This window comes from Camelus dromedarius, chromosome 25 (genome assembly GCF_036321535.1).
Source record: "Camelus dromedarius isolate mCamDro1 chromosome 25, mCamDro1.pat, whole genome shotgun sequence".
NCBI classification, from domain to species: domain Eukaryota; kingdom Metazoa; phylum Chordata; class Mammalia; order Artiodactyla; family Camelidae; genus Camelus; species Camelus dromedarius.
Window position 1 is genome coordinate 2,156,213 of NC_087460.1, and position 22,349 is coordinate 2,178,561.

General features: G+C 56.3%; 1 protein-coding gene across 6 annotated transcripts in view; it reads right to left on the bottom strand.

Moving 5' to 3' along the window:
- IQSEC3 (IQ motif and Sec7 domain ArfGEF 3) overlaps positions 1-22,349 on the bottom strand; it is a 78,718-nt gene that overhangs the window by 27,421 nt on the left and 28,948 nt on the right. For 5 of the 6 annotated variants that reach the window (XM_031444348.2, XM_064478913.1, XM_064478914.1 and 2 more), the window contains exons 3-5: positions 12,217-12,490; positions 4,219-5,315; positions 2,056-2,217 (exon numbers count right to left, since the gene is read on the bottom strand). In XM_031444348.2, coding sequence (XP_031300208.2) covers positions 2,056-2,217; positions 4,219-5,315; positions 12,217-12,490 — 1,533 coding nt within the window. The remainder of the gene's footprint in view (positions 1-2,055; positions 2,218-4,218; positions 5,316-12,216; positions 12,491-22,349) is intronic. The other variant, XM_064478917.1, reaches the window with a different exon arrangement.

A 22,349-nucleotide genomic window follows, 5' to 3' on the forward strand; every position in this document is an offset into this window, starting at 1 on the left:
AGGAAACTGAGACTGGTTTCTCCTAGAGAAAAAAAGAAACTACCTTCCCAAGTAAACACTGGAGCGGACATGGCCCTCCACGTTCAGAACGCCTTCTATTACTATTTGATAAAGGCTGGTTGGAGATGCTCCTTCCTGGACTGGGTCTTCCATGGAACATTGACACAAAGGGACGGGGAGGTTGGCCTCCCAGAGCACCAAGGGCCTGATTCTGGAGGCAAATGTCACTGCATCTACGATGCTCAGACACGGGTCAGCGGCCAGGGCAGATTCTGCTTGCCCCCTCCTCTCTTCGTCCCCCACAGGCCCAGGAGTGGGGGCCCAGCCCTTCCCCCTTTCTGCCTCTCCCCTTCCTGTCTGGCTGCATCTTGGAGAGTGTGTGGCTTGGACTGTCTCAGTCTCCAAGGGGATGGGTGATTTATGTCCTTTTATTCAGCAAATAGCTTTGTACAGAATGGATGCGACAGGCTGAATGTCACTGGCGGGGGGGGGGGGTGCCATGCAGAATCCCAATGAAGCCTTCCAGGCCTGGACAAATGGCACTGGGGACTGTCATTGTGTGTTTTCTCTAGTGGGAGTAAGGAAGAGGCAGTGGATCCTGAAAGGTTCCCAGGGAGCTGGCTTGAGTGGCAGGGAGATGCCAACTCGCCCAGTGTCTGGCTGCCCTGCTAGTGCCCGCCTCTTCTGCGTCTCCATCTTCTCCTTGCATTTGGCAATCGACCAACCAGGCAGCCAGCACCCTGCGGACTTGGGGGGTGGGGGCTCCTCTCTCAGGAGCTACCCCGTGCAGGCTGAGTGTGCCAGGGCCTGCAGAACAAAGCACGAGGGACCGAGGCATTCACAGGGGCAGAGGCGGGGCTCAGCTCTGCACTCCCCCTCCCTAAGCCCACGGTGCCCACTCAAGACTCCTTGGCCCCTCACCTCTCTTTCCTGCTCCTCCCCTCCTCTCTCCTCATTGACACCTGGGTCTATAACTTCCCTGAGGCCAGGCCTGTTCCTCCCCCCAATTCCACACACACGTACACAGACAGGACGCCCAGCTCAGCCCCGTTCCCAGCAAATGGTAGACACTCAATAGTTGTTGAATGAGTGGTGAATGGCCCTCTGTTCTCTGGTGGACGCTGGCTCCCCAGCACTGCCCAGCCTGCAAGCCTCTATGGGCGGCCCTGGCTACATGGGAAAGCATGCTTAGGGCAAATGATCCTGCATGATGCCGTGGTGCACTAAGGACTGGGAAAGACGACAGATGCACAGGAGTGGGAGGGGCCTTTGAAATCACACAGCCCAGCCCTCTCACTTTACACGTGAGGAAGCCAAGGCCTAGAGTGGAAGTGACTTGCAAAAGCTCCAGAGAGTGTTAGGAGCAGAGCAGGTGTCCGAGCTGGGCCTCTCAGGTCAAGCCACCTCTCCTGCCCGCCACAAGGCCTCCTCATCCAAGCCTGGCCCAGCCCCCACTGTCAGCCCAGCCCCCAGCCCAGCCCCGCTCCCTGCAGGGCTGCAGCGGCTGGTCTGAGTCCCCAGCCCACACACTCCTCCTCCCAGGGAGGGTGGCAATTCGCTTTCATTGTGCTGCTCAGCACAACCTGGGCTAGAGAAAAGCCCTGTGTTCCCAACACTGTGGGTCAGTGGGAGCCTAGCAGGTGAGAATTCCAGGGCCAGGCCACATGGGGCCGGGAAGGCGGATGAGAACACACAACACAGTCAGGGCCTGTGAGTGAAGCCTCACCCCTGCCCCAGAGCAGAGAGACAAAGCAGGGGCGGTCAGAAGGAATGAAGCCACGGGGCACAGCACCTCCACTCTCTCCCCCACCGATGGAAAGGGGGCAAGCAAAGCCAGAGAGATGAACCAGATGGAGGGAAAACAGGAGACAGAGAACACTTGATCTTTCTCTTCGTCTGTCATTTCCTCCAGGCCTCCCTTCAGGGCACCCACATAGCAGGGGGCTTCTGGAAAACCGCCCAGACTGGGAGGCCGCGTCCTTCCGCAGCTGTTGGGCCTGGCCATGCGGGGCGGGGCGGAGCCCGCGGGCCGGCGGGGCGGAGGGGGGCACTCACTCCAGCACGTCGCGGTTGAACTGCTTCTTGCTGTTGCCCAGGAACTCTCCGATCATCTGGCGGCTGAGGCCCTTGCGCTGGAGCAGGAAGTGGGCCACTCCAGTGGGGGTGTCGGGGATGAAGCCTCGGGAGATCAGGAACTGGATGCCCTTGTCCGGGTTTCTGGGGTGGGGTCGGGTGGGGAGAAGGATTAGAGAGTGAGGCCGCCCATGACTCCCTTCCCTTCTTTCTTCCAGCCCAGGAAACACACAAAAGCGCCTGGAGGTCCTTGGGAAGAATTCCCAGGAAATGCCAGCATTCCTTCCACTGCGGAGGGTCTCCCCTTCCCCTTCCAAAGCCCCTCTCCCCAGGGTCTCCTGAACCTTCCCGCATGGGAATGAAGAGGGTGCAGGGCTGAGGAGGTCTGGCCAAAGTGGATTCCATAGCGAGTGGAGAGATGTCCCTTCTGTCTTTCTGCCTCAGTCCCACTGGGTCTGACCCTGAGGTCCCCAAGCCCTGCCAAGAAGGCTCTTCTCCCACCAGCATCCTGCCGTCTCAGCACCCACACTGGGACCCAGAGGGCAGGGGGACTGGGAAATGGAGGGGAGCTATCCCACTACATCCTTCTCCCCTGTCCGTGGTGGACCCAAGAAACCTGCTCTCAGGGTTTACTTTCACAGGCTTGTGTCTCTATACGTGGGTGTGGGTGTGGGTGTGGGCGTGGGTGCTTTGTCTTAAGGCAGATGAGCTCCCAGCTTGGTGGCAGATCCACGCTGCTCCCCGAGCTAGATCTGACTGGCCCAGAAGGAGGTAAGTACAGAAATAGAGGGTAAGTAAGCCTTTAGACCCTTTTATAGCACTTTGACATTTTCAGGACAACCAAGCATGTGACTTTCTCTGGCACTTCATTTTTGTCGTATTTTACCAACGTATCAGCCCACAACATATTGGGTGAAAACCCAAACTGGTCCTTCAGTACACATAATTTGAGAACCACTGTGTCTTGTGGAATCCAAGTGTCTGTGTGCACCTGCAGAAGTGAGGCTGGGGCTGCGCTCACCAGGGTCGCAGCCTGACACAGAAGAGCGAGCAAGGGATTGGGAGTCAGATCTGCCTTCCCCCGGCTCTGCCACTTACTGAGTAACTTTCACAGCACGCACGCAACTCACCTTCCTTGTGTGAGCCCGTTCCCTTTTCTGTAAAATGCCATAATAACGCTATCTCTAGATATTGTTAGCAAGTTTGCAAATGTTTTACGTCCGCTGAGCTACGAGCAGGCGAGTCGGCGTCTAAGCTTCTTGAGACCAGGGAACGTGTCTCGCTCGTCTACGTGGTCAGGTGCTGGCACTCCAAAAGTCGGAGTTAAATGAATAAATGAACGCGCATGTGAGTGGTTTCCGCTCAGTCCTCACTGATTAAGTAGGAGGGGTGCTGTGTTTCCCAGCTCAGGGCTGTAAAGGAAGAGGTGGTGGAGGGTGGAGATGAATGCCTCAGGTACTCGACATTCCCACAGGAGGGGCATGCGTGTTTGCTCGGTTTGCCACCGGCTGTATGTGTACCTCCTGGCTGCAAGGAAAAGTCTGGCCGGGTGCTCTGAGCTGCGGTGGCCGTTCACTTCTCTACTCCCATGCCCTGTTCTCTTGTGTGCCACCTCTGCCTGCCTCACACCCACCTCCTTGTCTCCCCTCGCCGCTCTCTAATGCCTCTAATCCGTCTCCTGCTCTCTACCTGTGTTCCTCATGCTGGGTCTCTGCTTGCCCCACCCTCGCCTCCTTTTCTCCTTTGTCCATTGTCTCTTCTCTGTGTGTCATCAACCCCATGGGATAATGCTGTTTCCCTGCCTTCATGTCCTACCTGAATGACTTCTGCGCAATGCTTTTACTACCTGTACTATTATTCACTTAAGCCAGGGTTTTCTTTTAAATTTCTCCCGCTTCTCAAAGCCTAGCTTCATCTAGCAGTCCCAGTGGTTAAAGCACCGTTTGCTGTGTTTTATCCCTAATCCTTAAAATAAATTCATACAAATTACAAATAAAATGCGTGTTCCTACACAGTCTCTCAAGCAGCAGGCTGGCGCAGAGGCCACCGTGGACACTAGGAGGACATTGGGACGACCCGCTCGGTTACCGGCACTGCTCCCCTGCAAGGGCAGGTGCCCGGCCCCGCCTCCCACTGCGGACTCACATGTTGAAGAGGTTGAGGCCGATGCGGTACCGCCGCTTGCGCAGGGTGTCGGTGGAGAGCGTGGGGGACCTGCAGCTGGCCGGGTTCTCGCAGTGGTAGCGGGGCAGGCTCAGGACCATGGCCTGCAGGGCCTCCTTGGAGGCCGAAGCCGAGGCTTCTGAGCCCGACTTGGCGGATTTGGTGGACGTGCTGCTGCTGCTCAGCTGCTCCGAGTTGTCGGCGGCCTCGGCCTCGGCCCCTTTCCCCACCTCCTCGGCCTCCTCCTCGTCCTCTTCCGCCGCTGGCCCCGCAGCCCCGGGCGGGCTGGCGCGCTGGGCTCCCCCAACTCCGGCTTCTGCGCTCGCGTCCTCGGCCGGCGCGTGCCCCTGGCCGGCGCTGGGGGCCTCCGGGGCCTCCTGCCCCCCGGGCCCGCCCTGCTCCGCCTTGCCTGCCGCGGACTCTGCTGGGGCCGCAGGCGTCTGCGCGCCCAGGCAGTTGGCCACCGACAGGGCGGTGGAGGAGGAGACGGAGATGTTCTGGCTGGCGATCTGCACGGTGACGTCCCGGAAAGCCATCATGAGCGTGCTGCCATGGCCCTGGGGCGGGCCGGCAGGCTCGGCGGGCTCAGCCCCGGCCCCGGGGTGGGCGCCCTCGGGCTCCCGCGCCTCGGCCTCCAGGCCTGGCGTCCCCGCGCCTGCGCGCAGGGCTTGGTGGAGCTGGTAGGCGCCGCTCTCCTGCAGGGAGCACATGGTCTTGAGGCTCCAGGTGCTGAGGGCATCGTCGATGGACTTGGCCAGGGACTGCACCTGCTCGGTGAAGGAGTCCTCCAGCTCGGTGAGCGTGCCTGCGAAGGTGGGCGGCAGGGAGGGCGAGCGCACCAGCGGCAGCCCCGCGAGGCCGCAGCCCTCCAGGAGCGCCCTCTCGGCCGCCAGGCTCTCGGCGGTGGGCGCGCGCACCTTGCGCAGGGAGATGCGCCGCGGCAGGCGGCTCTCCAGGAGCGAGTTGCGGATCTTCTCGAAGTTCTTGCTGAGCTGGTACTGGCGGAAGGCGGTTTGGATGGTGCAGGCGGCGCGCCGGGACACCAGGTGGCCCCCGTACTTGTGTTCTAGCATTTCAATCTGCAGTGAGGACAGAGAGGAGCAGGAGCGCAGTTAGGGAAGGGGTGCGGCGGTCCTTGCGAAAGAGGGTGGCGGTGGCTGGCGACCAGGCGTGACCTGGCTAAGCTTCGGCGGGGCCCGGGAATGCACAGCTGGAGGGCCCTGAGGGGCTCATGTTTGCAAACCCTAGCTTGCCAAGGCCTGAGATGCCAGGTCGTTGCCAAGAATCCTAGCGGTGTGGGACGTAGGGTTGGATTCTGAGGTTGGTGATGCCAGGGGCAGGGGACAGCGGAGTTGCGGGCAGTATTCAGATATCGCTGCGGAAGGGTTAGATGAAGCAATATCAATAAAACTTGTTGGACCTGCGTGATGGTTAAATGGGCTTTTATTACACTGTTCTTTGTACTTTTGTGTATATTTTAAAAGAATAGAAAATTGAAAATTAAATAGGCTAAAAAAAAATCGCTGCTACTCCTGTTCACCTCATTTCTTTGCTGGCATTCACGTCACTGCCTTGGGGTAGTTTCCTGTTCCTGGGAGCATCACAAGGGTTGGGGTTGGGATGTGGTCATCTCTGCGTCCCTAGCTCCCAGGCCAAGGGCTGGCACATGGTACAACTCAACACACGTGAGTTTAATAAAGACAGATGGATGATGGGTGGACGTGTCAGTAGTGGGAGTCCCTCCAGGCTACCGTGCAATGCCAGTCACCTCTGTTCTCAACAATGGGTGCTGTTACAACTGGGGCAGGGCTTGGTGGGGTTGGCTGGTGGGAGGAGGGCGTGCTGCCTCCTCTGGGCAGATCTGAACCCAGGAAGACTTCTGGCCCCGGCCAGTCTGGCCCCAGGGCCCTTCATCCCCTCTCTTCATCCCCTGCCCCCACCACCCCGTCTGTGGTCCGTTCTCCTCCTTGGGTTACTAAGCTCACTTTTTCTCCCTTATCAGAAACCGCTCAGGAAAGGACTAGAGAGACATCCCCACCCCAGGTGAAAGTGACCGATGACACTTAGCCTCGCCCCTCCCTAGGGGTGTCTGGATTTGAATAGCAGACAAAGCCTGTGCTAAGGCGATGGACAAAATGGAAGCACCATGGGTTCCATCAGTCCTTGGGGACGCTTGGGCAGTGCGAAAGTGTCCGTGGGCCTGGAAATGATGCCCTGTTCCCAGCCGAACACTCAACTCCCACGGGGTCATTCCTGAGCTGAGAGCTGGCGCAGGCGCCTGAGATGCCCCCAGGCAGGGATCCACATCTCCTTCCACCCTGGCCTGTTCACGGGTCGAGGGAGCCCCCAGGTACAAGAGCTGCGCTTCAGGTTATGAGATGCTGTTGCGCCCGGAGGGAAGGCATGAAATCCCACTGCCTGAAGTGCTTCCAGAGTGGTAAAGGGTCCGCTGCCTGGCGTGATGTCACCCTGCTTGGAGGCAGAAGGCTGGCTGAGATGACCTAGGAGATGTCTACCAGCCAGGGTCCGTGCTTCACCCAGGGAAAGAAGAGATTTTAACTTCTTGAATCTGTTCCATCAAGTCCTCCGCTTGACTATAAGCCCCATGAAGGCAGACTCTGCCTGCCATGCTCAGTGCTTATCCCTGGTGCTTGAAGCATGCCCAGCACACAGTAGACCTTCAGTGAATGTTTACTGGATAAATCAAACCTTCCTAACCTGACCATAACTTCCCCTCCCAGGGCCGATGGCTTCACCCTCTCCGGCCTCCCTGGGAAGTTTACTTCATCCTCTGGCCTGTTCCACCTGCATTTCCAGCCCCCACCCCCCACCCTGGCGTTGGCGTCTTTCCACCAGTCCCAGACCTTCCTAGGTCTTGCTCAGCTGTCGCCTCAGCCTGTGACGTCCTCCCCATCCTCAGCTTCCACTCTCAAGCCCTCTCCTCTGCGTAAAACGTTTCCCTGTCCTTCAAAACTGTCTCAGATGTGTCTCCTCCACGGAGCCTCTCAGTCTCCCAGCCAGATGGGTCCCCCTGCCCTGGGCCTCCAGAGAGGGTGTTCATACTCCTCTTTGACGCCCCGTTTCCCCATCAAACTTGACGGTTTTTATCTAACTCATTCTTCCCTCCCCCAGACTCCATTAGAGTGGGAGTTATTGGAGGCCCCGGATATGTCTTCATCATCGTCCGGTCCACGGACAGCCTGGCCCAGAGCCTGGCCCGGAGCCACTGCTCACGATGGTGTCTGAATTCAGCTGTGGGCTCTTCACTATTTGTTCCCAGCGTGTAACAAGGCGTCTCCCAGCCTCATGCGCGCCGCATCCCTGGCCTCAGCGCCCCCGCCGCTTCCCTCCCATCCCAGGCAGCCCGCCCTCAGTGCCACTCAGCACCACAGACTGTGCCTCACAGGCAGGGTGGTGGTATCTGCCTCTGCATCTCTGGTGCCCAGTGTGGAGCCACTTCCACAGGTGGGGCTTAATCTGAATTCATAGATATGAACGAAACTGAACTCTCTCCTCTGCCCCGGGGGACATGAAACCCAGCTCCAGATGCTGCCCCCCACCTCCACTTCCATGTGCATTCCTCCCCCCATTCTCACAAGGCTTGGGGGCTCAGCGGTGCCCCAGGTCAGCTCCATCCGCCCAGCCAGGCCCTCTCACCACCCTGCCCTGGTTTTTCCCAGGGCCGGTCAGAGATCTGAGAGCTATGCTCGTGGGAGGGAGGATGCCCCAGCGAGGGCAGGGTCTCTGGGCCCCCTGGCCAAGGAGCATCTCTGCCCGCCCACCTCTCCCAAAGCCCCGTGAATCCTGGGTAGTTGTGGCCTCCTCCGTCCCAAGAGAGCAGCCTCTCAGCTCCTGCTGAGGCAGTGGAGGGGCTTGGGGGCACTGTCTTGCTAACGAGCTTCCATGTTAATTAGAACAAGCTCTCTCCTCCAGGTCCCGTGTGGCTGAGTCTGACAGGGCGGCTGGGAGACGGGGCCATGGTGCTGAGGCCTGGGTTGGGGGGGTGGTCACATGTAAGCAGGGATTTCCTCTGATCCAGGAGGTCTCAGCTGAGCACATTAAAGCAGGACATGGGAGTCTGCGGACCTTGACAAGGGGAACCTTATGTGAGGCTCCGGAGCAAAGTCTGGGGATGGGAGAGGAGCTTGGGAGAAGCACAGAGCGGCCTGCACTGGGCAGGATTGTGGCCCCCTCATCTTCTCTGTGTGCCTACCTCCCTGCCCACTGTCTGAAACAAAAAGTGCTCAACATGGCAGGACCCGGAGGGGGAGTACCACGGCTCAGCTGCTCCCTGAGACAGATGCTCCCTCAGGTGGAGCTGCTCCAGAAAGCCTGCTTTGAACCCTGGTCGGGCTGCTTGCCTGTTCATGATCCCACAGTGCCCAGCACACCGCTTCCGTGGAACTTACCCCTTCACCATAATGGCAGCATACAGGGGGCGGCACTAAGCTAAAATCGTGGACTGTGGGGCCTGTCTCCACTGCCTGAAGAGTCCTTGACCCCCACAGACAACAAGAGCCCCAGACCCTTCCACGCAGGGGGCCGCATGACCCAATGGCCTCTTCATAAGGAGGACGCAGCTGCCGCGGGGGACCGGGCTGGAGGAGGCACAGCTCACAGCAGAGCGTCTGTAGGAGGCTTCCCCACACTGGGCAGGGGCAGGGGCGGCGTGGGTGGCAGGAGAGGGTAGGGCTTGGGAAGTAGCTAAGAGGTAGCGTCAGGGGGTTGGGGGTGGATCAGACACGGGGCAGAGGGAGGAGCCACGGAAAACACCCAGGATTGTGGACAAGCTGTGGAGCAGGCCTGGCAGCTTGGTGGACTGGGAAGATGGTGATTGTCCAAGATTCCCTGCAGTCCAAGGACCACAGGGTGTGTGTGGCTGGTGAGGATCCCAGGGGCAGGATGCTAAATCCTAGATCCCAAAGAAACCTGAAATAGGTCAGGTCCTGGCCCAGGCTTCATGCCCATCCCCTTCAGGTCACTGAGTGGTTGTTTCCCCCTTTTCATCCTTTGAGCATCTTCTCACACTAGGCGCTGTGCCAGGTGCTGGGGAGGTAATGATGAATCAGTCTTGTGCCCTGCCTTCAAGAAGGAGCCAAGTAAACAGGAATGGTGATCCACTGCTGAAGGGCTACATCAGGGAGCTCCAGGATGCCATGGGGCCACTGAGAAGGGGCACCCAACAGAGCCTGGGGAGGGCAAGGAAGACTGCCAGGGAGGAGGAAGGAGCAGGGAAGCAAGTCCTAAAGCAAGAGGGGGAGCGAACAAGGACAAGTGCAGGAGTGTGGAGGGGAGAAAGGATATTAGCAACAGAAGCAAAGGAAACAGCATGCATCAAGCCCCAAAGAGCTACGTGAGGCAACAGAGGCTCAGAGAAGTTAAGCAACTCGCCTAAGGTCACAAGGTGCATCTGCAGAAGAGAGTTGCGGAGCTCCGTCTCTTATAAATGTGTGCCGTGTTCTCAGTCACTCAGCTCCAGCCCAAATCCCTTTTTGCCCTCGTCCTCCCACCCCCAGCCTGTGCTTGGCCTAGAGAGCCATGTGGGCCAGGGGAGGTGGGCAATTATCCAGGGCACAAGGGCCCTGCCACACCCCTGCCAGCCCTCATCTTTCCCGCCCTGCTCCTGCTGGCCTGACGTGCAAACCCATCTACTAGAATTATGCCCACTATGGAAAAGGTCCACGGTGCCCATCAGACCCCCGCACGACTGTACATGCCCCAACCCCCGAGTCAAGCACAAGGTACCTTTGGTGTTACTAACTGGATACTCCTTACACTGAACTGTAATCTCTATGGGGGCAGGTAGGAACCATTTTTTGGTACCCCACTTCCTCAATACTTTGCACATCACAGTTATTCAAAAAATATTCACTCGATGAGCTCTTACTCTGTGTGAGACACTCTACTGGACGCTGGGGGATGGGTGCACAGATGAGTAGGAGATGGTCTCTGTCCTCAAGGAGCAGAGCCAAGTGGGATTGAAAGGATGCTGTCATCTGGGCCAGTGGACCGCCCACGTCACACCGTGCTGTTCCAGATGGACTGTCTCCCAGTCCCGGCACGGGCCTTCCCCACCTCACTAGCAGGGCGTGCCACATTTTTAACAGCTCTAATTGTTAACTGAGCGAAAAAACAACCTTCCTCTCCTACAACTTTCATGCATCAGCACCACTCTTTCTACCTGGAATGATAGAAAATAGTCTAATCCAGCCATTCACATGCCAGCTCTTCCACGTTTAAAGCTTGTTTTCCTGTCTACAGATTTGCCAGATGACCCCAGACGATCTGTTTCCCTTCTTAGGAGAACCTCAGAACCTCAGGACTCTCTAGTTGCCTTTTAGGTGAAGCCCTGTGAGCCAGGCAGCCTGACCAGTAAACTGCGTGGGGCTCCGGACAGCTGCCCCCTGACACTGGGGGTTTTACCTACCCTTCTATGAAGGCTGCTGGGCCCACTTCTTTGGCAGCGGCTTCCCTGGCTCTTGATTTATCTTGAGTTTATAGTCAACTGAAACCCTGAGGCCTCTCTCCCAGGACCCACCCTGCTCATCTTAGAGTAGTGCTGTGGGAGGTTCAAAGCTAAGAGCACAACTTCAGATTTTTTCTTCTTTCATTTGACTTTTTTCATTTAAACCACCTTTCTGCCCTAATGAGATTTTTTTTTTTTTAAATCCTGGATTCTATCAGCAAGGTATTAGCTGTTCCTTTTCAACTGTGTGTCATCAGAAAGCAGTCCCTTCCCAAAATAGTTAATCTGGGCAGGACCAAGGACAGCACCCCACTCAATGATCCTGGAAATGGCACTGATAGAAAAGCCAGTGGTTTTTTGGTTTTCTGTCTGAGAACAACCCGTCTGACTATATTGTCCTCTAAGCTACTTCCTACCTTGTCCACATAGGTATCATGGGAGATTTTGTCAAATACTTTACTGAAAACCAGGGGCACCACTGCAGCTGGCCCGTGGCCCAGGGAAATAGCGTGGCATCTATACTGAAAGAAACGAGTTTGGTTGGAGTTGATGGAGGCTTCGTGACTTTTCTGCTAGCTTCACTTCCAAAACTCAGAGTCCGTTGGGTTAAAGAATCGTTCTTTAGGACCTACATGTTTTAGAGCTAGAAGGACCTCAGAGATGATTCAAGGACTAATTCCCAATTTTGCTGATGAGGAAACCAATGCCCAGAGTGCTTAACAGGCATTCCCAAAGTCACAGAGTAACTGGGACAGGAACGAGGAACAGAGCCCACCTCTACGTCTCCACGTTAAGTGCTCTTTCTCAACGACATTAAATCAAAAAGCCTCTCTAAGCACCGCTCACCTCTCCAGTGCCCTGTCCCCCATCACTGCCAACACACACACACACACACACACACACACACACACACAGAGATCTTCCTTTAGATCTCTTAATTTTTGACCAAAACAAACCATGTCATTATTATTTTAGGGGGTTCAGTGGGGACCCCGTGACTGGCTACTTTCTCCTCCTGCTTCACAGAGTGGAAGATGGAGGCCCAGAGCCCTTCAATGAAATTCGTTCTCCAATGGGGGCACTTTGGACTCCCCCAGTCTCGGTTAATCTTGGGGATCCTCAGTCTACCTGCAGGAGACCACGGTCTTCAAACCTCATCTGAGCCCGTGTGTGCCTAGGCACGGGGCTTGCCCCTTCACTGGGCCATCTCTTCTGAGCGAGGGGTGGGGGCTTCCCCTGCCTGGAGGGGCGTGAGCAGTGGTAAGAGGAGAGCCCCTGGACACACTGCCTATGGGCCTGGCGTCGCAAGGGTGACCCCTGCCATGTGAAGGCTGGCTGCCTGAGGAACTGGGCTGCAGGGAAGGGCAGGTTACTTTCCTCAGCTGGGGAGAGCCGCGGCAGAGAGGTGACCCTGCAGCAGAGCCAGCCCCGACGGGGCATCCGTGGTACCCTGGACAGCGCCCGAGGTAGGGCCCTTCACCACCCTTCCCGCCCCCGTGGGAGGCCCTGGGTACCTGTTTATTCTTTAGGTCAAGGGAGAGTTCGTAATCGGAGGCGGCAGGGGCGCGGGAGCAGAGCGCCGTCGCCAGGGCAGGCTGCTGCCGGCCGGGGGAGGCCGCGCGGTGGGGGCCGGCCCGCGGGGAGGCGCCCCCCGCCCCCGGCCGCTCCTCCTCCTCCTGCAGCTCCTGGGCTTGAGCCTTCGAGGCGTGGGCACTGGGTCTGCCGGCCACCGCCGCCGCCGCCACGGAGTCCTCCGTGCCCCCACCGGCTTGGGCGCAGGAGCCGTCACTGTGAACGAAAGGCAACGGTGCTCGGTTGGCGGGACGGAGTGCATGTGGGTGCGGGGGAGGGGGGCTGGGGCCCTCTGGCAGTGATGAGCCTCACCAGTGGAGGGGCTGTGGCGCGGCTCCTGCAGTCTCCACTAGGGAGGGGCGTCTTGGCAAGGAAGAGCCCCAGGAGGACGGGAGCCTGAACTTGGGGAGGGCACCCACAGGGCAGAGGGAGGGGGTGGCTGGTGCGGGCTGAGCTCGTGAACCTGCTTAGAAGCATTCTGGCAGGTGGTTAAGGGTAGCCTATCTGGGTTTCCAGTCTGGGTCCTGCCTTTTATTAGCTCTGGGGCCCTGAACAGGTTTCTTCACCTCACTTTTCCTGTTTCCCCATCTATAAAATGGGAATAATAATAGTATCTACCTCACAGGGATGTTGGAAGGCTGAGTTAGTTAAAGCTCTTAAAGCAGTGCCTGGCTCGTGGTCCCTGCTGTACGTGTGTTAAGTATCGTAATGATCAGTGAGCTGGCTTTCTAGACTTTGGCTTACATAGATAGCTGCGAGGAAGCTGACCTTCACTGAACCAGCTCCATCTTTAGACTGGCCAAATGAGGCTGGGGGAAGGCGCGATGCTTACAGTCCTGGCCTGGGCATAAAGCCCCTCCAGGCGGGTGGACCCCAGCTTTTGGGGGCCAGGTCTGTGAAGAGGAGGGTTCTTGCCCTGCTGGGTTTAGGAAGCATCTGGTCTTCCCCAGCCCTTCCTCTCTTCCAGTGGAGCCACCAGCAGTCTGAGCCACCTGCCTCCTCCAAGACAGCACGCAGGCTGCCCGGGGGCTACTTCCCCCTCCCTCTCCCCTCCCCCTAGAGGCCAGAGCTTGTGTTCTTTGTGATTCTCTTCTCCCCAGCTAGTGCTGAGCACACGCCGAGGGCTCAAGAAAACTTGTGGGAGGATGAATGGAAGAGAACCCATGGGCCACCAGGATGGCCTTGGCACTGGACAGAGACCCTAGGCTCATCTAGTCCATACTTCCAATCTCCCTTTTTCACAGAGGGGGAGCAAGGGCCCAGGGAGGTGGGGTGGCTCTGGCTGGAGGGCAACCTGAGGACTTATTTCTTCCAAGGCTTTGCCCCATGTAAGATGCTCCAAGTCGTGCCAGAAAAGGGATCCCTTCCTTTTGCTTCCACCCAACTTTGGAGCCTCCTGGTGCTAGAATAACCAAGGGTGGGGTGAAGAAACCTTTCTTTATGCAACCTCCATCTGCCTCCCAGTACCCCCTGTGCCACCGCCACCAGATAAAGAAGAGCTCGTTGGCCACGCCTAGCAACAAGGAGCCTCAAACTCCTTGCTACTGTGTAACTCTCTGCTCTATCGTTTTTCCTGTGGCCACCAATCATGCTCTATAGTTGGATGAGCTCTAGGCATGTGGGGTTTTTTCACTGGTATCCCAGGAAGTTCTCTTTAAGATCTCGCTTCAACTCCTCTTGCAGTAGGACATGGCCACCCTTCCCACAGGGCGTGCAGAAACAGCCCTTTCCCTCTCCTGGCACAACCTGCCTCCGGGGGCAGCATTCGGTCTCGCCCGTCTCTGCTCCAGACTGTCTCTGGGACTGATGCCAAGGCTTCCTCACCCCCAAGGTTTTCAAGACTCTAGAGAACTGGTAGCTTACTCAGGGCTACACACACCTTTAAAAATAGCTCTTTGCTTTCTTTGCTGCTGGAGGGTGCTGAGGAGCTGATGCCCCTCGGCAGCAGAATTTAACCAGTGATGATGGGCTGCTGGACTAATGCCCCAGCTTCCTCGTCTCTTGGGCAGAACAACTCTGAGACACATTCCACGCCATCTCCGAGGTGCCCAGTGGGACTGAGCCCTGATTGCCCAAAGCAGTGGCCTGATCATTAATGACTCTGCATTGGCTTCCTTCTCTTCTGTGTCTTGTCCTCCACTTTCCTACTGACACTTCTTGGGGTCACCAAATACACGCCTTGTATTAAGACAAAACAAACAATTTAAATAGCCTTTTTTTGTGGGCCACTCCTCTGGATATAGACCAAGGCTCCAAGGCCTTCTCACCTGAGCTCCTCCCTAGGGTCTGGGAGTCAGGAACACCCCACTGCCATCTCCAGCATGTGCACACTCTCTCACACACACACACACACACACACACACACATGCACACGCGATGCTCTAACTAGCTCTGTGGCTTTGGGTAGTCTGTGTCCTCCTCCTGAGTGAATGTCCGCACCTGTCACCTGAGGGGAGCTGACTCATCTCCTCTGGCTTGGACATCCTGTGAGCTTGGATTCCAGTGCCGAGGCCAGACCTCCAAGGCCCACCAGCCCTGAGGTTCCAGGCTTTCTGGCCGGTGGAACCAACTCTGTCTTTGCTCATCTATGAGCACAGGGACCTGAGAGACTGTGCCCTCCCGGGTATATGAAGAAAAGCATTGGACTTCTTCCTTCCTGAGACTTCTCCAGATTCATGTGATAGAAGGTGGCCATGGAAACCTAGGGCTGCTGTCATTAATATGGCAACATTTAAGGTTGTGCACCAGAGGCCCAAGAGCAGGGAAGGAAGCCCTGGGTTAGAATCCTGTTTCCACTGCTTCTGATGTGACCTTGGGCAAGTTGTGTAACCTCCTGAGGTCTATTTCCTCATCTGCAAAACAGGCATCCTCGTAATGCCTCTGCAAGGCTGCCGTGAGAAATAAATAAAGCTCGCCAAGCACCTAGCACAGCGCCTGGAACACAGCAGTCCTCGATACATGGTGATGGTGAAGGTGGTTTTGTATTCTGAGCCGAAACCCTGTAGCGTGGGGTCCCACAGGAATCCCCCAAAATACAGCGTGGAGAATTCCTAAGTGCAAGGGTTCGCCTTCCTGTCAACCTTCACAAAATAGAAAAAATAGGGTTTTTCGCAATTCTGTATGGCCTTTCCCAGCCCTCCAGACTAACACCCAGGGTCTTTTGGGAGGGGAGTGAAGATGGACTGACTTCCTCGAGGCCCCCTCCCCCTCCCCCCTCCCCCCATCCACTGGAGCAACAACACATGAAGGGCTGTGGTCTCGGAAGTCACCAAGTCATGGGGTCCACAGCCTCTGAGGAATCTGTGCGGGTTCACCGCCTACAGGCAGGCCCCCTGGCAGTACCCACCACAGGCTGGGGGGTGCCCTAGGTGGGCATTTGTGTAAATTTGTGCTTTGGGCACTTTGTCAGGGGGCGGTGGAGGCCTGAGTGCTCAGAACCTCTATCTGGTGGCTAAGCATGAACAGAATGTTCCCTGCCTCTGTTTCCCCCTCCTCACTCCTTCTATATAAAAGTGGTCCAAGGAAAGAAGTTCAAATCCTCACCCCAGGCTGTCATAGCTCAAAGGACCATCTCTTTCAATCCGCAGTCTCTTACAGAACTGGGAGTCCAGTGCTCCAGCGCCCAGAGCATCGCTCCTCCCAAGACACAGGCTGCCTGTGTTTCCAGGGTTTGCCAGGCTGACCTCACATCATAAAGCTGCCTTCCCTGGTGGGTCTGATTTCAGGCAGCCTGGCACGCGGACAGGAATCATGTGAATGGGGTTCACTCTGTGACAGGCATAGCTTCTTTTAAGCCCCTTCCTTGCACATCTGGAGAGAGATTCTGGTGACCTCAGCTGCCCTGGGCTCCAATCCCAGCTGCAGAAACAGATTCCTTGAATGGCAGTCCACTAGCCTGGAGAAATTTAGGGTCCCTGCTAACATATGGGAGACGCTGGTCACAAGAGTCTTCCCTGGGTTGGGGCACCCGTTCGAGAAAGTCAGAAGTAGAATGTGGGCGGCAGCAGAATGAGCTTCTTAGAAGTGCCCACATGACATCAGGCCCCACCCGCGAGGCTTAGTGTGGATGATGGTGGGCAGTGTGGGGTGGGGTCTGCTTTCCCATTTGTGCAATGGCTAGAACAATTCCTGGAGAGCCAGCCGGGAGTGTTTTGAAGGCTGGAGAACTCCTCAGGCTGGAAGATTCCCCCAGAGGGCCTGACCAATTGCACTAGATTATCCCAGACTCTGCCAGCCTTTCTTAAAGCTCTTTTGGGACAAAGAAACTAGGCATTTTCCAGACAAAAGCTAACAAAATGCCTCGCATCTCAAGATTTTTCAGCCTTTCCTAAGACACTTCTTGCTCTCCCTCACCTGAATCAATAAAGCGATCTTAGATGGTCGGTAGTAAAGGCGGAGCCAGGGGAGCCAAATGCCCTTGGGTTCCCAGGAGGTACTGGGGAGGGGCTGCAGGGGAGTGAGGGCCAGCATGAGAACACTTTGACTCTGTGCTGAGTCAGAGCAGAGGCTAGAAAAGGCTGCCTGAGGCGGTGGGAGAGCCCGGAACTGGCAGTCAGTGTCCCACCGCCTCTGCCGGCCGCGCTCGCTCGGAATAACCTTAGGCGCACGGCTTCTCTGGACCTCTGCGTCCTCTCACCTGGAAAGCGAACAGATGAGCGAGATGCTTTGGCATCCGGAGGAAAGGCGAGCTCGGCTTCCCCCATCTCCCCTCCCCTCGGCCAGGGCCCTCGGGGCCCACACAGTGCCTTCCTGTTCACTCCCACACCCCACTGCCCTGGACACCCACGGGCGCAGCCAGCACCTCCCCGACCTCTCTGACCCCCGTCATCCACGCCGGACGCTCACAATGGAAACCCTGGAGGAGGGCGGCCGTGTCCTTCCTGGCTGTCCCCTTGCAGAGGGTGCCCGGACTTCACTCGCTGTGACAAATGCTCCCCACCCCCACGGGCCCCAAGAGAGTAAGCCATTCTCTCTCCCCTCGGCTCCTGGGAGATTCCAGGCTTTGGTATCACAGCTATTCCTGAAGGTGCTGGCAGGTTTGGTTCATCTGGAGGGTTTCCTGTCGAAGGCGTCACAGTCCTTCTCTGGGCCTGTGCCCTCCCCAGACCCAGGCCCGCTACACCCAGGTGCTCACAGTGGGTCCCAGTAGCATCTCATGCAGCCCCCACCAGGCGTCCCAGCTGGAACCCCCCAGCCCCGCTTAATGCCCCCCGACGGCGGGCTGTCAGCACCTGGTGCCCCCCCAGGGAGGCCTCACCTAGAAGCTTCCTCAGGGCACCTGCCTCACAGACGTCCACGCTGGGCACACTAACTAACCCTGTCTTACTGTCGCTGGAAGCCTGATAGTTCTGAGCGCTGTTTCCTCTGAGACAGGCGCAGATCCGGTAGCAAAATCCAGCTCCAAGGGCACCTCCCTGCCCCCTCCCCAGCACACCCCACGGTTCACAGACGCCTGCTTCCCGGGGCCGGTGGGCGGAACCCACCGAGCCCCTGAACACGCATCGGGCTTTCTCACTTTCAGTGTCTGCCGGCGTCAGCACCCCCGAGGACCAGTCCCCACTCCCCATGGGCTCATGTCACCCACCCCGAGGATGGAGCCCAGAACCACAGCCTTTCCTCCGTCCCCACCACAGCTCACAGTCGCCTCACAGCTGCAGACGCACCGAATAGTTACAGCCTAGGGAACTCGGGCTTTTATTCCATTTTTTTCTTTTATGATGAACTATCTTAGATATGCAAATATGGATAACATGGACAGGAGGTACAGGGAAAAATATTCACTTGTACCTGGCTCAAGAGACAGCCTGTGAGAAGCCTTTAATATCCCGTGTGTTCCTCCTTCTCTCCTCAGAGGAAGGCCTGTCCTGAATTTGTGTTTCTCATCCCCAGCTTCTCCCTGGGGACAGATTTCCTCCATGTGTTGCATAAGCAATGGTGGCTGCCTGGCCCGGGCGCCAAGTCCGCGTAGGTGCGCGGGGGAGGCTTGGGGACACTCCAGGTCTAGCAGAGCCCAAAAGGGTCAGGAAGCCCCTCCAAGTGGAGCAGGCGCAGCTCCATGCTGGCAGGACTGGAAAGAGGGCCGGGGTCTGATGCAGCCAGCTGTGCGAGTTAGTTACTACAACAGGGAGGACTTTCAAGGGAGAAAAACGGACTTGCTCCTTAAGGAGCCTGTGCTTCCAGCCCTGTGCAGCCAGGATGTGTGATGATTTCCAAACGCACGGTGGGGACCGTCAGCCACGCAGGAGCACCTGAAAATAGCCCATGGAGATGCCAGGGGATGCTGGTAGAGGTGAGCTTGGGACACGTGAGCCGGCTGGCAGCGAGGTCAAGGGAGGGAGTCCCTCTGGGTCCCCGAGAGGAAGGAGCCCGTGAGGCAGTGCTGGCCGACACACACTTAGGGGCAGCATCGTGGAAGTTACAGGCACGGACTCGGAGCCAGACTGCCTGGATTTGCACGTTGCCATCCACCTCGGTGTGGCCTTGGGCAAGTCTCTTCACCTCCTTGTGCCTTACTTTCCTCTCTAGGAAAGGACCATGCTAGTACCGGCTGTGAGATGCTCTAAGCCCTGTACACGTAGCGACCATCGTGTTCCCTTTTAGGATTTCCAACATGTTACTTTGTCAAATAAGAACATAGAAGGCAAAAGTATGTCCCAGCTTCCCTGTACTATTGCAAGGGCACACGAAAAGCAGGAAGGATGTGACGTCAGATAAGGAACAGCCTTTACCTTGAACTGTCAGTTTCTAGGATCTTGCTGTCTTATCTAGGGGGTCTTTACACGGAGAAGTATTGGACTTTTCCATACGGTGTGATTGCCGAAGCTCTGAGTTAGAGATGACGCCAAGGGAACCTTACCAGAAGGCTCTAAGGGCGGGGAGGCAGCAGAGTATAATTTGTATGAGAGTTAGGACCAGACAGACCGCTGTGGTTAAAGTCCGACCACTCACTAGCTGTGCGGCGCTGGGCTAGCTCCTTAACTTCTCTGAGCTCGTTTCCTTACGTGTAAGGCAGAGATACCTACTACGTTTTGCTGGGAGAGTTGATAAAGCAGTGAGCACAAAGCCTCTGGCACCTGTCTGATGCTCTGTAAATGCAGGTTTTCCTGGTTCTGGCTCCTAAGCTCCCTGGAGAGCAGAGACCTCACCCGGTCCTTCTTGGGTCCCTCCAAGAGCCCTGTGATGGTGGCCTACACAAACCGTGTGCACACAGCCCCCCACCCCTGAGCCAGGGCACAAGACCACGCCTCTTTATTTCATCCTCCGCCAGGTCCAGGCCAGCCCTATCTCACCCAGGAGAGTAGATGTGTCCTGGTTCCTAAGCCATTTCTAGGGAAGGAAACCCTCCCAGCTCCTCCCAGGCTCCATTTCACCCCACTGATGGCTGACAGGTGCTTATAGGTGTGCAGTCAAGTGTATGTGTGCCAAAAAAACAAGGGTCTTACGATACAAGAGATGGAAATGGTAGAATTACCAGTAGGGTACAACATTGCTCTAGACATCCATCAAGTTACTACAGAGCAAGATTCCCTACCTGTTTGTTTATAGTCCTCTTCCTCATCTTCACAGTTCCTCCTGGAAGTCCTTCCTAATGTCTAGCTTCAGTCTTGCTTGCTGCAGTAGAAACCACTCACAAGCTTACAGTGTCAGAATGGCCAAGCCATTTCCCACATGCCTGTGGGTTTCATGGGTCATCTCCAAAAGTGTTTGGGAGGGAGGGGCAATGCAGGACACACTGGCTTTGGGAAGAAGCCCCAGAGACCCCAGCTTGGGGAGTCGCCCCGCCCCCAGGCAGGGCAGGGGGTCACTGCCAGGCCATGAACCTTTTCCTGCGGGGGGACTAAACGGTTTCTTTCTCTTAGGAGAACAGGCAGCAAAACTGTCAGCTGGCAAGATTTTCCTGATAAAATGCTTCTGCTCTTAATCGCATCCTCGCTGGGCTGTGACAGCCCAGTGCTGGGTTAAATCATTTCCTCTCCTGCCCTGATATCTAGAAAATCTCCTCTCCAGGCCTGTTGGCCCTGCTTGACTGGCATTTGTTGGGGCTTTTAGCTTCTTTGATCTTTTCCCCAAATTGGTCCCTCAATTCTCAAGTCTCTCTCCCCTCCTCTCTCCAGCCAACGCTCCGTATGTCACAGGGCAGACTTGAGTAGGAGCATCTGAAAGCATCCACCTCCTCCTCCAGGCCCATCACCTGCCATCCAAAGGAGGGGTCGGACCCTCCCTCTGACCAGCACAGCCCAACGACCCTGAGCAAGATGCTGTGTGTCCCCTCCTGCTCGCCATACTTGGGACTCTGCTCCTGGGACCCCGTCCCCTGAGGAGTCAGCCTCTCCTCCCAAGTACTTCCCCATCACACCTGCGTTTCTAGACCCCTTCTCCTGGGACTCCTGGATCTCCACTGATGTCTCCAACTCTCTGCTCCTGAAAACCCCAGCTTTAGAATAGCCTGCATTTACAGAGTGCTTACTGTGTACCAGACACCTTTGCACATGCCATGTCCTTAAATCCTCTCAGCCACCCCAAGAGCTAAGTGCTCCTGTTGTCCCCATTTGGCAAATAAGTAAATTGAGGAGTCGAAAGCTTCGGTCATTTCAGCGAGGTCACAGTCTGGAGATGGCCACGCCAGGACTCGAAACTGGATTTGAATTTCTCTGTCTGTGCTCAGTGGCTCCGTATCTACGGCCCCCTTGACGTCCTCCTGAACTCTTCCAGCCCAGGGCCCTCCCATCCCACCTCCTCGCCCCAATCCTCCTTTTGAACTGAGAAGGGACTCCTCAAGGACCGGGGGCTCATCTCTCTGCCCTCAGAGAAGAAAGGCAATTCTTGCATTTTAAAGTTCTATCCTGGTCTGTAATTAAGAGTGCCCTGTTCGCCAGGGCCGTTTCTTGTTGTAAGTTAGTAAAGTCACACTAAGACTAAGTCTCAGGCTCCCCAGAATTTGTTTCTGGTGAGTCAGTTCCTCTGGAACTTGTGGACCTCAGGGAAGCCCACCTGACCCTCCAAAACTGTGAAACTGCAGCCTGGACTTAGAACACGGTGACCACAGCAGGTCCAGCCAGCTGCCCCCAACCTCTCCCCACTCCAGACAGAAGCACACAGACAGCTGTCTTCCCCATTTTGTTTTGTTAACCATCACAAAAATAATCTCAAAAAACCTTTTCTTAAACCATTCCAAGGCCTCTCAAAGGCAGTAAATTCTTCAAGAACGCCGATCTGGTGTGATCACTCTTGCTATAGATTATTTCCTCAGTTTTGGTTTGATGAAACAAATTTAAAACCCTTTTTGTCATACATCAGAAACACTTATTGGAATCAGAGATCATTTTCATGGTTGTGTCACAGGTTAAGAGATAAGTGAACAGGTAAAGATGACCTCTCAGAGGAGAAAACAAAACAACACAGGAAGCAGTAAGGCTAGAAAGGCCTCTAGGCCTGCAAAGAGCGGCCACCCTTTCTGAGAATGAAAAAAAGGGCATCCTAAAGATTCAGGTGAGCCGTTTTCAGCAAATGGAACCAGAACTCCCCCAAAACTGGACAAAACTCTGTGTTAACAAACACCAACAACAGTGGCAGCCGGGCAGCCCTGTGGCCGCTCTCACGTTGTTGTCCTGGCAGCATTATCTTTAGTTACGTTTACTTCTTTAAATAAGAAAGCCTAGAGCTTTTTTAATTCTCCCCTAAAAATATTCTCTCGGTCATTTCTGTTTCCTGCCAGGTTGCACGGAGCCTCACACTCAGGGTGGAGCGCAGGCGAGAAGGGCCCAGCCTTTCGGGTCCCTGGAGTACAAACCAGGTTCCACCCGTCACTTCCCGTGTTGACAAACCCCTCCCTTCTTTTCTCATCTGACTCCAGGGGTAGAATCTGCCACAGGCCCTGGTTCAAATCCTGTCTCTGCCATTTACCAGGTACATACATCCCCGATTCTCAGCTTCCTGTGGGTAACGTTTTATAAGCTTTCATGAGAATCAAACAGCACCTGTGTCGCCCATAGCACGCATTCAGTGCGCGAGGGCTAGCGTTCTCCTCCCCTCCCTAGTGGGTGGGGGACACAGAACAGAAACACGGAGGGAGGAG